This window comes from Drosophila hydei, unplaced genomic scaffold (genome assembly GCF_003285905.1).
Source record: "Drosophila hydei strain 15085-1641.00,03,60 unplaced genomic scaffold, DhydRS2 tig00000063-arrow-pilon, whole genome shotgun sequence".
NCBI classification, from domain to species: Eukaryota; Metazoa; Arthropoda; class Insecta; order Diptera; family Drosophilidae; genus Drosophila; species Drosophila hydei.
In genome coordinates this window covers 1,342,407-1,356,643 of record NW_022045657.1, presented here as the reverse complement: position 1 = coordinate 1,356,643, position 14,237 = coordinate 1,342,407, and the positions used below count along the sequence as shown (strand labels likewise).

At 39.9% G+C, this 14,237-nt stretch overlaps 4 protein-coding genes across 4 annotated transcripts; 2 read left to right on the top strand and 2 right to left on the bottom strand.

The window, feature by feature from the left end:
- Positions 1–166: 166 nt before the first annotated feature.
- Positions 167–2,020, bottom strand: LOC111592396 (dynein regulatory complex protein 10-like). The gene is made up of 4 exons (XM_023304572.2): positions 1,800–2,020; positions 1,165–1,744; positions 949–1,098; positions 167–871 (listed from the first exon to the last, which is right to left on the bottom strand). The coding sequence occupies exons 1-4, from the start codon at positions 1,897–1,899 to the stop codon at positions 538–540; spliced, it is 1,164 nt and encodes a 387-aa protein (XP_023160340.2). The 5' UTR covers positions 1,900–2,020; the 3' UTR covers positions 167–537.
- A 79-nt stretch (positions 2,021–2,099) lies between these two features.
- LOC111592397 lies at positions 2,100–3,625 on the bottom strand. The gene is made up of 4 exons (XM_023304573.2): positions 3,468–3,625; positions 2,817–3,414; positions 2,607–2,756; positions 2,100–2,538 (listed from the first exon to the last, which is right to left on the bottom strand). The coding sequence occupies exons 1-4, from the start codon at positions 3,532–3,534 to the stop codon at positions 2,220–2,222; spliced, it is 1,134 nt and encodes a 377-aa protein (XP_023160341.1). The 5' UTR covers positions 3,535–3,625; the 3' UTR covers positions 2,100–2,219.
- Positions 3,626–5,280: 1,655 nt separating this feature from the next.
- LOC111592398 (band 7 protein AGAP004871-like) lies at positions 5,281–6,603 on the top strand. Its single transcript, XM_023304574.2, has 5 exons — positions 5,281–5,459; positions 5,523–5,673; positions 5,725–6,087; positions 6,141–6,306; positions 6,377–6,603. Exons 1-5 carry the CDS (start codon positions 5,372–5,374, stop codon positions 6,584–6,586), a joined length of 978 nt encoding a protein of 325 aa, XP_023160342.2. The 5' UTR covers positions 5,281–5,371; the 3' UTR covers positions 6,587–6,603.
- A 212-nt stretch (positions 6,604–6,815) lies between these two features.
- On the top strand, positions 6,816–8,837 carry LOC111592395 (band 7 protein AGAP004871-like). The gene is made up of 6 exons (XM_023304571.2): positions 6,816–7,114; positions 7,166–7,528; positions 7,588–7,753; positions 7,808–8,195; positions 8,255–8,417; positions 8,550–8,837. Exons 1-5 carry the CDS (start codon positions 6,831–6,833, stop codon positions 8,284–8,286), a joined length of 1,233 nt encoding a protein of 410 aa, XP_023160339.2. The 5' UTR covers positions 6,816–6,830; the 3' UTR covers positions 8,287–8,417; positions 8,550–8,837.
- Positions 8,838–14,237: the final 5,400 nt, after the last annotated feature.

Here is a 14,237-nt window from a genome sequence, read left to right as displayed (position 1 = left end):
AATTTCAAATGCCATTCGCTTTCTATCTCAAGCTGTCAAGCTTTTGTCTGCACGTCTGCCTTTCTCTGTGTGTGCTCACACTCACACACACACACACACATATATATATATGTATATAAATATATATATATATATATATATATATATATATATATATATATATATATATATGTGTGTATGTGTTTGTCTGTGTATGCTTGCGTGTCCTGGTCTGTCTGCTCAATGTCCTTTGTGCTCCAGTGACAGCTGCTCATTTCACGCTCGGTAATTTCAATGAATTTTTGCCAGCGCCATTCGAGCCACATCTCCATCTTATTTGTTCGACGCCTGCATTAATTAAATTTTTTCCTCTTTCTATACATAAATGCATGGAATAAGTGCTCCGAAAATCAAGTCACAAATAGTGTCTATAAATAGGATCGTATTAATATTCATAGACTTTTAGTTATACATTGGAATTCCCAAAGAGCTGAAGACCATTATTTCAATCCAGTTGAAAAAATCTTCTTAAGCTCTTCGTTCTTCTAAATAATATAGCTAAGCCCATTTTTTGGATTTCCTTTTAGACTTTCGTCTTTTCATGATCAGAGCTTTGCGATAGCGTCGCCAATAATCTTGTATCTTGCGTGCCGCTCGATTCATCATATACAAATGAATCACCTTTTTCTTGTTCTGCTCCTGCAGCGTTTCACGACTTACAACAATTTTATTGTACTCACGTTCCACCTCGCTATGGATCAACATCAATTGGTCCAATTTGTCCTGTTCCACACTAAAAAGATCCTCGATATCCAAGCATTCAAGCATTTTACTGCCAATTGTATGTTCATATTTCTTGATAGCGGCTTCAGCCTGCATCTGCTCCTTGACTCTGGTGTTGGGCACGTATTCATTATATACATAGGCATACATATGTTTCTTATATAATAATTTCAGATGTCTACTTACTTTTCCGCATACACACGCTTACATTCAACTCCATTTGTTTTGGTTTGTGTGTTGTAAGTCTCGCTTAAAGTTTTCAGCTCAGCCTCGAGCAGGTTTTGCTTTGCCGCAATGGTTTTTTGATTTTCTTGTATAAGACATTTGCATTTTTCACTGTGAAGATTTTGTAGAGCTGCTTAGATTAAATAGTTCTTGGCGCACACAAACATACGCACACACCTCTCACTTTCTATGCGCCTCAGGTGTTCCTTTTGCTGAAGCTCCAACGCCTGCTCGCATTTTTGCAGATAAACTTCTTTTGTTGTCAATTTGCTTTCCATCTGACTTTTCTGTGACTCGAGCGTGGCCTGCAGTTGTATGATGGTGTCTTTGAGCTTTTCGTTTTTCTGGTAGACCTTCTGCAGTAAGCGCTCCTGGTTTATCTCAGTCTTTGAGCTGCGGTTCAAGTGGATCTTGGATATTCGCAAGAGCAGCGCAAAGATGTTTAGCATCTGATGATCTTCGGGCGTCAATGTAACATCCGGAAACATATTGAATACATCAGGATTTCGATGGAAGTAATCAAGAATTCTGATCAGATACTGATCAGACAACGGGGCTTGCTGCTTCTTGACAATTAATTGTCGTCGCCGCATATAGTCGTCCACCAGACGTTTGCCTGGTTCGTACTTGCTGCCAATCAAGACCTTGAACGCATTTTGCGGCAAGCTCAGCAGCTTTGGCAACAGCAAGGCGCTCTTCACATTATCCATGGTCTCCTCCAGCACACGGATGACACATCGTATTTGAATGGAGCGCACTGTGGAGGCATCCATTGTTGATTTAAATGCCTTTGCGCGCCTTCGAATGCTTACCATCGCCAACATCGATATTTGGCACATCATGTAGCTGTTTGAGCATCCACTCATACGGGTTGTCCAGGGCGGTCGGCAACTTTGTCACTGGGATCTGCATGGTGTATGAAACAACATAAAGTAAAATTAAATGAAATAAAATAAAATATCAACTATGCATGTGTGTGTCTAAAAATAACAAGAGAGCTCTAGTCGAGCGAGCCCGAACAGGAGATGCTCCGGGCGACGCGTCGTGCAAAGCTGCTCCGCTGAACATTCCAAATTGCTTCTCAATAAACATACACAAAAACACATTCTACCCACTCACTATGCTTTATTTATTTGTTTTTGAGAACAACGTTCTTAGCTGTGTATCTACAATTGATAGTTTTCTACGAGTTGTTTTAACCTGTATTTCCCTCTTCAATTAGATCATATAGTTTAATACTTCTTGGCACGTTTGTTCCTCTTCTTCATACTCCTGCGCCAAGAGCGCCAATATGTTTGAATTTTGCGAGCAGCCCGATTCATCATGTAACTTATGATAGCTATTTTCTTTTGCCGCTGCTCCTCCTGTTCGCGTTTGATCACGATCTCATCGTAGATGATTTTCTCTTTACGATAATAAACCATGAAGCCCTTGAGCTCATTCTTAGCCGCATTGAGCTGATCCGTCAGCTCCAGACTCTCACAAAACTTCTCACCCATCAACGTATCATATTTCTTAATAATGCTCTGCAGTTGTATTTCGTATTTGTTTCTATAAGGAAAGTTGTGATATATTTATATAAAAAACAATTTAAATGATATGGTTAAGTTCTTAGTTACTTTTCTTCGCGAGCTTCCTTTTCATTATTTTTGCTGGTCTTCGTTAGCTTTGCATCTTCGTATCTGACTCTCTGCAGCTCCTCAAACAGTTCGATTTGTTTCTCTCGGCTTGCCTTTTCATTCTCTCGCGCAGCTCGTCGAAAATGCTCACTAAGTGGAAATAAATAAATGAAATATATAAATTCATATATATATATATATATAAATTACATTTCCCGTTCAATTTTCATGTCGTTCCGTAATTTTTTCTGTTTAATGTCTTCCATCGTTTTTAAAGCACTCACTTCCTTTGCGTGCAAATGAGCTTTCTCCTCCTCCCGGTGTTCTTCAATTAACTTCTGCAATTTTTGTATATCAAGCCAAAGTTTCTGCTTATCCTTGAGTACTTTGTGCAATGTGCGTTCGTTCTGTATGTGTTCATAAGCATCCCGGTCCAAATGGATTTTGGCCACGTCGATCAGTTTAGCAAAGGCCGTTAGTAGCTTTTGCTCCCTCTCGGAAGTGTTTTTCGTTAGTCCGGGGAACAGTGCTTGAATTTGGCAATGTCGCTGAAAATAATCTATGATCTTTATCATGCCGTGATCCATCAGTGGCGGCCGCTTCTCCCTCACTATAATATCGCGTCGTCGCATAAAGTCGTCTACCAGTTTTATTGCCGGCTCGTACGGTGTACCAGTCAGCACCTTAACCACCATTGCCCGGTCCTGAATTAGCTTTGGCAACATCACGGAGATCTTGACCCGTTCGAATGCATCCTTCATGCATGCCAATACAATTTCAATAACTGTAATGCGCAGCGACGAGAAATCTAAATACTACTCAATTAGCTCTGTTCTGACTGACATTTGGGTAGCGGCTCACCCATGTGACCTATGCGTAAGGCCTCGCGCCTCGACATATATGCTTCCTCATCTCTGCTCCTTTTCATTTTTCAATTTTCAATTTTCAATTTTATTATTAAATTTCTTTGTTACAAGACTCAGAAATTTGTAACTTTTTATTCAGTGTGTATCTTGTGTCTGTTTGTAATGATGAAATGTTATAAGAGAAAGTGTGTGTATCAACATTTTAGTGTGTAGGTTACTTGGTTTGCTAATGTAGGTAAATTAACTCAACTCAAATTACAATTTTATAAAAGAATGGCTCTTCGATGAGGCTTCTATGATAATAAATATTCGCTATATTGTTCGTACAATGATCAAGCGGAACGAATGATGTCTTTGCAAATATAAATCTCTTACGAAGCTAGTTCAATGGGCCAAGTGCCGCTCTTATATTACAGTGTTAAACATAGCTCCTCCGGTTGCTTGGCCCAAGTAAGGGAAAGTAACTTCTACATCTTTTAGCTTCAAATATTTCATAAAAAGCAGGGAAACTGTATCTACATAAAGTGTTTCTAGACTGCCTTTATTGATGCATTGGGTTTTAATTTCACACACTTTATCTAAATCCACTTATTATATTTTAAAATAGAATTTCATCGATTCCTGTAAATCCATTTAAAGTTACAACTAATTGCGCCAATTGTCAGCTACAAATGGTAATTAAGTATTCTTTTGCTGCTGCTGCGTGATTCCCATACACTTTTAAGACTTTAAGCGGCTTAGCGTCAGCATAAAGTCGATGCATACTATATGCATTCATGTAGACATATTCCATTACAAATGCTGACAATGACGGATTCGCTTAGTCCGATGTGACATTCATTTAGTCGGTTCATGGAATTACTTTATATGCTGTGGTCAGCTACTCCCTGTGGACTAATAACTTTATTCCTCCATCAGTGAATGCGTCCCATTTGAGTCGAAAACATAATAGAGTAATTTTCTGTGTGCTCGGCGAGACAATTGGCTAGCTGGCTGGCTGGATGTCTGCCTGGTGCTGGCCATATGGCGCTGCATTTGCAATCGGACGAGTAGAAGCAAATCACATAAATTACTTTATGATGGGATCGCATGAATCTGGCAGCGGGTGAAACTGAGTGGAGCACAGAAAAAACTTTCGGACTGGCACATGTGGTCACGGAGTGAAAAAGTTAGTAGCTGCCACTGCCGCACAATGCATTATAAGGAAGCAACAAAAGTCATTCCGAAGTTATTATCCCCCATACCAGCGACATCCATGCCAGCTCACCCGCTGGCCTTTGTCTCTTGCCATTTGCCATTTGCCAAAAAAATAAAAGAAAATAATGTGGGCGAGAAAACAAAAGTTTTAAGTTTTTCGACTGCCAACTTTTTGGCAACTTTCAGTGACAAACTTATTTTTTCTAACCCGCACAGGCTGTTTTGACCATAGTGTATATTGTTTTATAATGCTTTCATGCACTATACAGTTGATAAAAAAATTGGATATTTTCGGAGGCATCAGATAATTACTAACTTAATCTTCTGTGATGTATAGAAATTGATAACGCTTAATAAAGACTTTCTGCAGAATATCCTTTAGTCGGCTTCACTTGGTTCAAGCATTCTTATTTGTTTGCCCAAAGTTTGGCATTCTGTGAAATTGTTCAAAATGCTGCTACATATAAATTTAAAAGTTTTCATATAGTTCTTCCCAAAATATTATGCAAACTCGCAGGCATAGGCTGCACTTCAACTACAAAAAAAGCAAACTACTTCGATCTAACTTAGAAGAAAAACTAACTAAGATTGATCAAATTAAAATATGTACATGGAATGTTTTGAATAATATATTAAGTCAAGAGCCCCAAGCTTCATTAATCACATTTACAAATACGAAACTCTTCTGCAAAATTACTAGTTATGGAAGAATCGAAGAGGATTGAAATAAAATCAGAACCATCGGAGGATTCCTCTAAGCGTAGAGAAGGAAAGAAATACATTAAAACAAGTAAAAGCTCCACAACCACATTCTCCACTATCCATATTTGTTAACCGTCTTATTCGTTGATAGGTGAAAACCGAAAAAGCACGACATTTGAGAAAATTGCAATATGCTTATCTTGTATCGTCGCTATCATTACCTTTCCCCTGAGCATATTTTTTTGCTATGCTACGATCGCCGAATACCAACGAGCAATTTTCTTTCGTTTGGGACGGGTCAGGTAAGATTGACAGACTTAATATGATCTCTTGCATGAATTTGTCCGGTTTAGGAAAAGCCCCGCGGGCCCGGGGCTTATCTGGTATTTGCCTTGCATCGATTCTTACGGAATTGTCGACTTGCGTACCAGAGTGGAGGTGATTCCCACTCAGGAAATGCTCACCAAAGACTCGGTCACAATTAGTGTCGATGCAGTACTCTTCTACTATATCACCGGATCATTGCATGCGACAATACAGATCTCTAATGTGCATGAATCAACTCTCTTCATAGCCCAGACAACGCTGCGTAATGTCGTGGGCGGGAAAACGCTTCACGAACTCCTGACCTCCAGGGAAGTGTTGTCCGAAGAAATAAGTATTGCTGTGGACCGAGCAACTGAGAAGTGGGGTGTGAGAATCGATCGAGTTGCACTGTAAGTACCACAATATCTTAGTCTACTCACACGCTTCTTATGTGCAAGCTTAGGAAGGACATTAATCTGCCGGAAATACTTCATCGAACCATGGCTAGCGAGGCGGAGGCTTTGAGGGAAGCTCGTGCCAAGATCATCTCCGCGGAAGGAGAGGTTTTGGCTTCGCAAGCATTGAAGGAGGCATCCGACGTGATGGCTAAAAATAATATCACTCTACAGGTAAGTGCAGCCTTCAAATAAATAAATATTCGGTAGCTAACCAATCATACCTCTGTTGAAAACTGTATAGCTGCGGCATTTGCAGATCTTGACATCGATTGCCCATGAACGCATGGTCACGATTTTTTATCCTTTCCCATTGGAGATATTGTCGCCATTTGAGAATCGTAAGAAAGGCGGAGCTCTAGCCGCAGGGTCGCTTATGCCGATCATTAAGCCCCGAGCCGAAGAAATATCCCAGTCGACAGTATTTGAGAAAAATTACAACGAAGAGGAGTAAAACTTCTCAACAGTAAAATTCCAATGTGGGGAATATCGAATACCGAATTTGAGTTGCATGAAACTATTAACAGTATAACGTTTACATTCCATCTACATCATTTTAAATAAGTTGAAATTTTTTTTTGAATCAATAACTCTAAGAATTATTGGGCACTAAATACTTTTGTAAATATGTCGTTAATTATTAACGCAGAAAACAAAATTTATTGTAAGCGCTATTCAACGCAATTCACCAGTACGATATGGATGACAAAGCTGCTATGGACGGTAAACGAGAAGACGAAGACGTACCGACGTCGAATGACTTTAATCAGACATCAAGAACAGGATATGCAGGAATAGATGATTGGTTCATAACTACGAATCTAAATCTGCATAAAAAGATACAAATTTCGACATTTGAGAAAATTGCAATATGCTTATCTTGGCTCATCGTTGTCATCACCTTTCCCTTGAGCATGTTTTTTTGTTCTGGTACGATCGCCGAATATCAACGAGCAGTTATCTTTCGTCTAGGGCGAGTAAGGTAAGACTTTCAGACTTATTATATTCTCTTGCATGACATTATCTCGCTTAGGAGAGGAGCAGAAGGGCCGGGTCTTTTCTGGTATTTGCCTTGCATCGATTCCTACAGAATTGTGGACTTGCGTACCAGAGTGATGGTCATCCCCACTCAGGAAATGCTCACCAAAGACTCGGTCACAGTTAGTGTCGATGGTGTGGTGTTCTACCATATAATTAACTCGTTGAGTTCGACAGTGAGAATCCATGATGTGCACGAGGCTACTCTCCTCATAGCTCAGACAACGCTGCGTAATGTCGTGGGTGGGAAAAAACTTCACCAACTCTTGACCTCCAGGGAAACGTTGTCCGAAGAAATAGGCATTGCTGTCGAGCGGGCTTCTGAGAAGTGGGGTGTGAAAATCGATCGAGTTGCACTGTAAGTACCACAATATCAATTTCTTAGTCCTCCCACATGCTTCTTATGTACATGCTTAGTAAGGACATTAATCTACCGGAAATACTTCATCGAACCATGGCCAGCGAGGCAGAGGCTTTGCGGGAAGCTCGTGCGAAGATCATTTCTGCAGAAGGAGAGCTTAATGCATCGCAAGCTTTGAAGGAGGCATCCGACGTGATGGCCAAAAATAAAATTACTCTGCAGGTGAGTATCAGACATATATTTAAAGTAACGAATGTATATCGAACACTTCCACAGTTACGGCACTTGCAGATCTTAACATCAATTTGCCATGAACGCAAGCTTACGATTGTCTACCCATTTCCAATGGATATTCTGACTGGATTCGCACAAACTACGGCTAATAGTCCGGCTGACACAAAATTGCCAAAAAAGGAGGAAGTTGCGATGGAGGTTCCGCAACAAAAAGAATCTGTCGTATCAATTATTACGAACGTGTTAGAACCATTTATGAGAAATCAGACAGATATTAGGGAAGGTGAATCTTTTCAGGGAACACAAGACGCTAATGTTTCCATATATAAGGACTTCATAGAAAGTACAACAGCCCTTGCCAAATCTCAAAGCAAATATGAAAATCCAGATTCTGATGATTTGCCAGAAACTTCCAGTCTTAATCCACGTGGTAAGCATTGTAATGAAATTTCTTTTTTAGTGCTGTTAGTGGAACTGACATAACTACAGGAACTCAAACCGATCCGAAGAGGCGCAAGTGATATGGATTGCCCGTTTCTCAGCTTAATATAAAATGACAACATTTTAAATGTGTACAAGACAACCGAGACTTGAAAGCAAATCAAGTGTCTCCTGCACAGAGAACAAATTTTTTACACTAACAAAAATTTAAGTAAGCGTTGATATTAATCTATCAATAGTTAATAGAATCAATAATATATTTAAGATATTTTTCTCATGGGTCTGATTTGACCTTTATTCAATTTAGCGTTTTTATCTTTCTTCGCTTACTATTATTTTTCAGTCTACGATGTTGCTTCATTGTACACATTAAGCACAGCGCGGTTCATTGAAGCACTGTAATCAGAGATAAAATACTAATGCATTACTTCCCCCCTAATCTGATTTTCATAATTCGCGAATGGCAGTTGCAACAAAATGTTGCCTCATACGAGTCGCTCGTGACACTCGTCTATGTTAATGTGCTTCAAATGTGTTTGTGCACCGTAAATTAGCAAGGAAAGTTAATCTCAACGTGCCAGTCGATGCAAAAGGAAACGCTGAGGAATACAACCAACAAAAATTTCAAAAAGAAAAATCTAATACAAAAATAAATTTTAAAAATATTTAAAGCTTAAAATTACTTTCAGTTTCTATTAATTACATTCTTTTTTAAGATATTTTTTTCACATTTTTTATTCTGTTCTAGCTAAAATTTGGCCTTGATGGTAAAAATTATATATGATTAATCTTAATTTCTCGAAATGAAATTTATAAAAAAATTTAATTTAATTTGCATTAATTTAATTAATTAATAAAGTTACTCTGGAAGGTTTAGTCTACATTTCACATGCCTAATGCTTAACTACTTTTTGTCGGTTGCTCACAGAGTTAGCTGCTTTGTATACCCTCATACATTAGCTTCTGCCTGTTGATGTGTGTGTGAGTTTGGTGCGTGCTTTTCAGTTCGTGCGTGTTCGAGGACAGGTGGAGGACAACACCCATACATACACATGCTTTGCTTTTGCACGTACGTGTTTGTGCAGCTGCTTTGAGCTTGTCGCCCCACATACGCATCCGCCTCGCCTGACACCCACTAACCACCACCGACAACCCACTAGCAACTGGCGTCGTCGCTGGTGCTGGCCGTGGCAGCCAGCGATGCATATTCAAATTTGATTTATGCAAATGGCAAATGCAGCAAGTGGCAACTGGCAACTGGCAACTGGCGACTGGCGAGTGGGCAGCAGTGCTCTCTAAACCAATGTTTGCACATTTGTTGTTCTACCCAAACCCGTGCCAGCCATAAGTGGCCAACTAGTCGCATATAAGCCATCTTTCATATGTTACTCAGCTGCGGACCTTCGGGGAATTCTTTAATTCACATTTAAACCCAGCGAACGAGCATGCTTTTTGCCCCTCTTTATGTAGGGGCAGAGCAGAGCAGAGCAGATGTATTTGTGCACTTGACGTTTGGTCATTTCAGTTGTCGTTTGGTTTTCTCGATGTTTATACCCTAAGTACATTCAGAGCATATAAAAGGGTATAATAGAACTGAATCAAGGTTTTTGTAGTAATTTTTTGTGTCCATATCTAATCTCTCTGTGGAATCTGCTTCAGGCTAATATAAACTAAATTCCAATTGAGCTCTTGTACGCTCGTGACTGAAGTTTTTTGAGATCAGCTTGCTCCTATCATCATCACTAAATATCTGCTTAAACCCTTTCGATATACACTTATATATTCCACACTATCGCTACAGAGTACGGAATATACTCTCTTCGATCACTTTCGCTTAGCGTAGTCTTGTTCTTCGTGCTGCTCTTTGAAAGCATTGGTCACCGGCTGACACATGGCCACAGTGGCCGTAAATGTTCGGCCATCTGTTAACCTAGACGCTCTGCTCAGCTGTCACTCTGTTGAGTTCATTTTGTTTTAAGGTCTTTGGTTTTTTGGTTATCGTTGGGGCTTTTCCTTGCCCTCGCTCCGTTTGCCATTTGACCTCACCTCGGTTTCATTTTCGGGCTGTGTCTCTCTTTTTTTATTGACTCGCAACTGGCATTTTTTCATCTTTGTGTTAACCTTACTGCATTCGATTTCATGTTTGTCATTGTCAATCTCATTTATCGACATTCGCTTTATTGCCCCCCTAACTTTAGCTCGCAATTTGAATGGGAAATGCGCATATTTCGTTCCGGCTCGTTTGTTGACTGATCCAGTCAAGGTCGCCTCGTCATTTGGCACCGAAAACTAGTTTCACAAAACGGATTTGGATTTCTCCTTTTGTCGATTACTTCCAAAGCCATTTTTATGTGAACGTCTGCCCTGTCAAATCTGAAACTAAAAGCGCCTACGGCTAAAATTGCCTTTGACGTTGGTTTATCGCATTTTGAGAGATTTAAATGGACAAAACATAAATAACATTTATTTGCTTTCTATTTAACTGAAGCTAAACTAAAGAACTTTATGTGTTTAGGCTCGCTCTCTTAGTTTACTGGCAAAATATAATAAAAAAAAGACTTAATATCCTGCAGACATATTTTATACTCTGACAGCTGCTACAGACCAGGGTCAAATGTTTTATAATGAAACAAGAATCAGAATGAAAGCATTGTAGCTGTATTCAGCAGACGGAAAGACAAGCGGACAAACCTAAAACTCAACCATCTGCAGCGGATACATCGGCTTATGCAGCTGACACAGGCTGGGACACAGTTTTAGCGAGTATTAAAACTAATGTGCTGTGATTTTCCCCTTCTACAGAGTATTGCAATTAAAATAATTGTGAAATAACGAAAAATATTTGCAGCGGTAAAAGCAACCAAGAGACAACATGAAATACAACCGTATATAAATATGAGCTTAGATATAAAAACATACCTCATTCTAGGCATACAATTAACTTAAATGTCTTTCTGACGAAGTAAGCGAAAAGTACTAAAATAAATACTGTAGAAATAAAACACTCAAAAGCCACGTTTAAGCTATTGAAATTATTTGCAAAGGGCATGTTGCTTCGGATAAGAGGTTGAGTACTGTCTGGTAATTGATGCCATTGGATAGGTGCACAATACGTGTTGTGCACTCTGTGCCAAATATACATCATTGAGGACTGTTGCAGTGTTGCAGTAAACATTGGACCCCTTTGAAACTTGAGACTGTGGAGCGGGACGAAAGACGAAAGCAAATTTTGAGCGAGCTGTTGAATTGTGGCGGCGAATGTTATTAAGGAGACATTAATGCAGACATGGAAAGGTGCTCGGCATTCAAGCAATCTTTGGAGCTCGATTCTATGCGGCATAAATTAGTTGCCAGGCGGGCGCATTGTGCCAGCAGCAGATCCCAGCGCCTCTCAAAACATGTGTCGTCACTTGTCAGACACACACAGTCAGGCAGTCTGACAGACAGACAATCGTACACTGAAATAACTTACAAGCACTCAAACTTTATTCGTGACAAAGTGCCAGTCGGGCGAATGGACGAGTGGGGAGTTAGCTGGTTCAAAGGGGCCAACAGACAACTGGGCGTATACGCAACGCAATCTGTTTACCAAGCATACGGCAAATGCAAATTGTCTGGCTGCCAGAGGGTCTCTCTATGTGTGCGTTTGTGTGTGTGCTTGTATATGTGCCTGGAAGTTTCGTAGCCGCAACGTAACTCGACTTCCTCTTCTGCTACCCCATCATGAATTCTCAAAAATTTGTTTGCCAACAAAATCTGCTCAAGCCTGTTTCTTTTGGCGTCTTCTAATGAAAGGCAGTCCACCCACACAGGCACAGGCACAAGCATCCACCCACAGCCTGGTAATGAGGCTTACGAATGTTGTGTCATCTTAAAATGATGTTGGCTTCCTGCGACTCTTGTTAAAAGTTTATATTAAGCCTCATTTTTGTTAACTGCACACTAGAGATGAGCGCGTGACACGAAAAATGCAAAAATAAAAATGAGTTATTAAAGATTTCGATAGGAAGAGTTCGAGTAGAGATAGAGAGTGAGAGTGAAAGATGGAGAGATAGAGAGAAATATAGAGAGATGGAGATAGAGAGATAGTGAGATAGAGAGGTAGAGAGGTAGAGAGGCAAAGAGATAGAGACGTGGGGAGATGGAGAGATAGAGATAGATGAGGGGAGACATATAGATTTATACCAATATATATACAGCTATCATCTACTATCGTGCGATGGTTCCATCTCTATTGCACACTGTCAACACAGTTCCATTGCTGCCGCAAGACAGTTTGAAATCGTCATTGGCAGCCGCATAAAGTTTTGAAATCTCACGGTCCGGAGTTGAACTACAATTTCATTAACTAAGTGGCCGTAGCAATTAAGTTTGTGCATTTTGGAATAATATAAATTAATTAGAATATGCTAATGAGTTGCTTTTCGCAATATCAACGTGCGTACAGAGACGTCTGCACCTTCCTTCACCCGCCCATCAGCATCTTTGTTGCTAAGACCCAGCTCCGCCATTGAGAGCTTGAGTTAATTTAGTTGAATAAATTAGCGAGCAATGCAGGCGAATGCTCAGAAGCATTTAAAGTTCTCAGCTCTCGAATGTCGACTGCCGACTGTCGCCTTAGCATCTCTCTCCATGTAGTTCGCCCACTTGATTCGAATGGTTCTACAAGCAAGTATTTAGCATTCTGCTCGACAGAATCTCACAGACAACCCAACGGACTTCAAGTATTTTTGTTCTTTGTTTAGCCAAAGTTTGCACGCAATGTACTCAATTAGAATATTTATTACTTGTACACCTAAGATAATTTCCATTGAGCATGGCCCGGATTAGAAGTGAATGCCATCTATTTATATAGTGAGTGGCATAGAAGCGGCGCACTGAAATAAATAAGTCCAACTTGTTGGCCAGTTGGCGACTGTTGCGAAAAGAATAGAGGACGCCGAAGGTAAAAATAGAAAGAATAGAGGAGATAACAACTGGAGAAAGATGTACCTAATGTATAGATGAAATATAATTTTATGTATGTAAATTCGATTAACAGAAAAAGCCGCATAAGGAACTGTGCTCATAGAATGGAAAATTGAAATAGGTCTAGCTGTAGCTATATAGATATTTATCCACAATGGGCAATACAATAGATAATAGTAACATGAATGACATTTTGAACACATTTAACTCAACTACAGACCACATTTTTATCGTTAAGTATACATATATAGCCGCATATAGGTTATTGTAGCTTTGCCATGCCAAATACACTTTTGACTATTGGGCGCGCAGAATGAATAAGTTAAGAAGTTAGAACTTAAACACAAATTGCAACTTAAGCGTTCAAATCGATTTCTATTCAGAAAACACAGTGTTCGTCGAGTTCACGGACAAATATTAATGGCAGTTTCTTTGAACTTGCATCAAGTTGAATGTCCCATTCAGTCAGGCGTTAACTTGTCTCATTAACATGTTGCATCTCGCTTGATGCGTGTGTACAATACATTAGATTCTGCCATTTGCATGCAGACGATGTAGTTTGCTATAAAATGCCCCAATGACGGCATCATTTCGATGTCGACGTCGATGTCGTTGGCGAAAAAGTCATTTCAAGCCGAAAACGAATATTGCATTAACTCGGGCCACAAAAACGAAATTCGGAATTCTTTGCAATTCGCTTGAATAATTTTTTTTTCTCTTTTTTTTGGTACACGTGCAAGCCATCATGGCTGACTGTCTGTTCCACTAGTTGCCCCAGTGCTGCCGCATCAGTGTGGAACGTTGCACAGCGACATCACTGGCATTAGCAAATGGCTTCGTTTGATTTAAACCGATTTCAGGCAAAAAACGAATTGCGTTTTAGTCCGTTTTGCAGTGGACCAAAGTTGTCAATCCACGGCTGCTGCTGAATTGTGGTAATGAGAAGAAATAAGTAGAATAAAGTGCGACTGGAACACCTCTAATGACAGGCAAACTAAACAAACCGTTGGCCAAAAACTTACAATAGAGCTTCAAGCTTTAAATGGCAGCTGCTGTTGTGGAA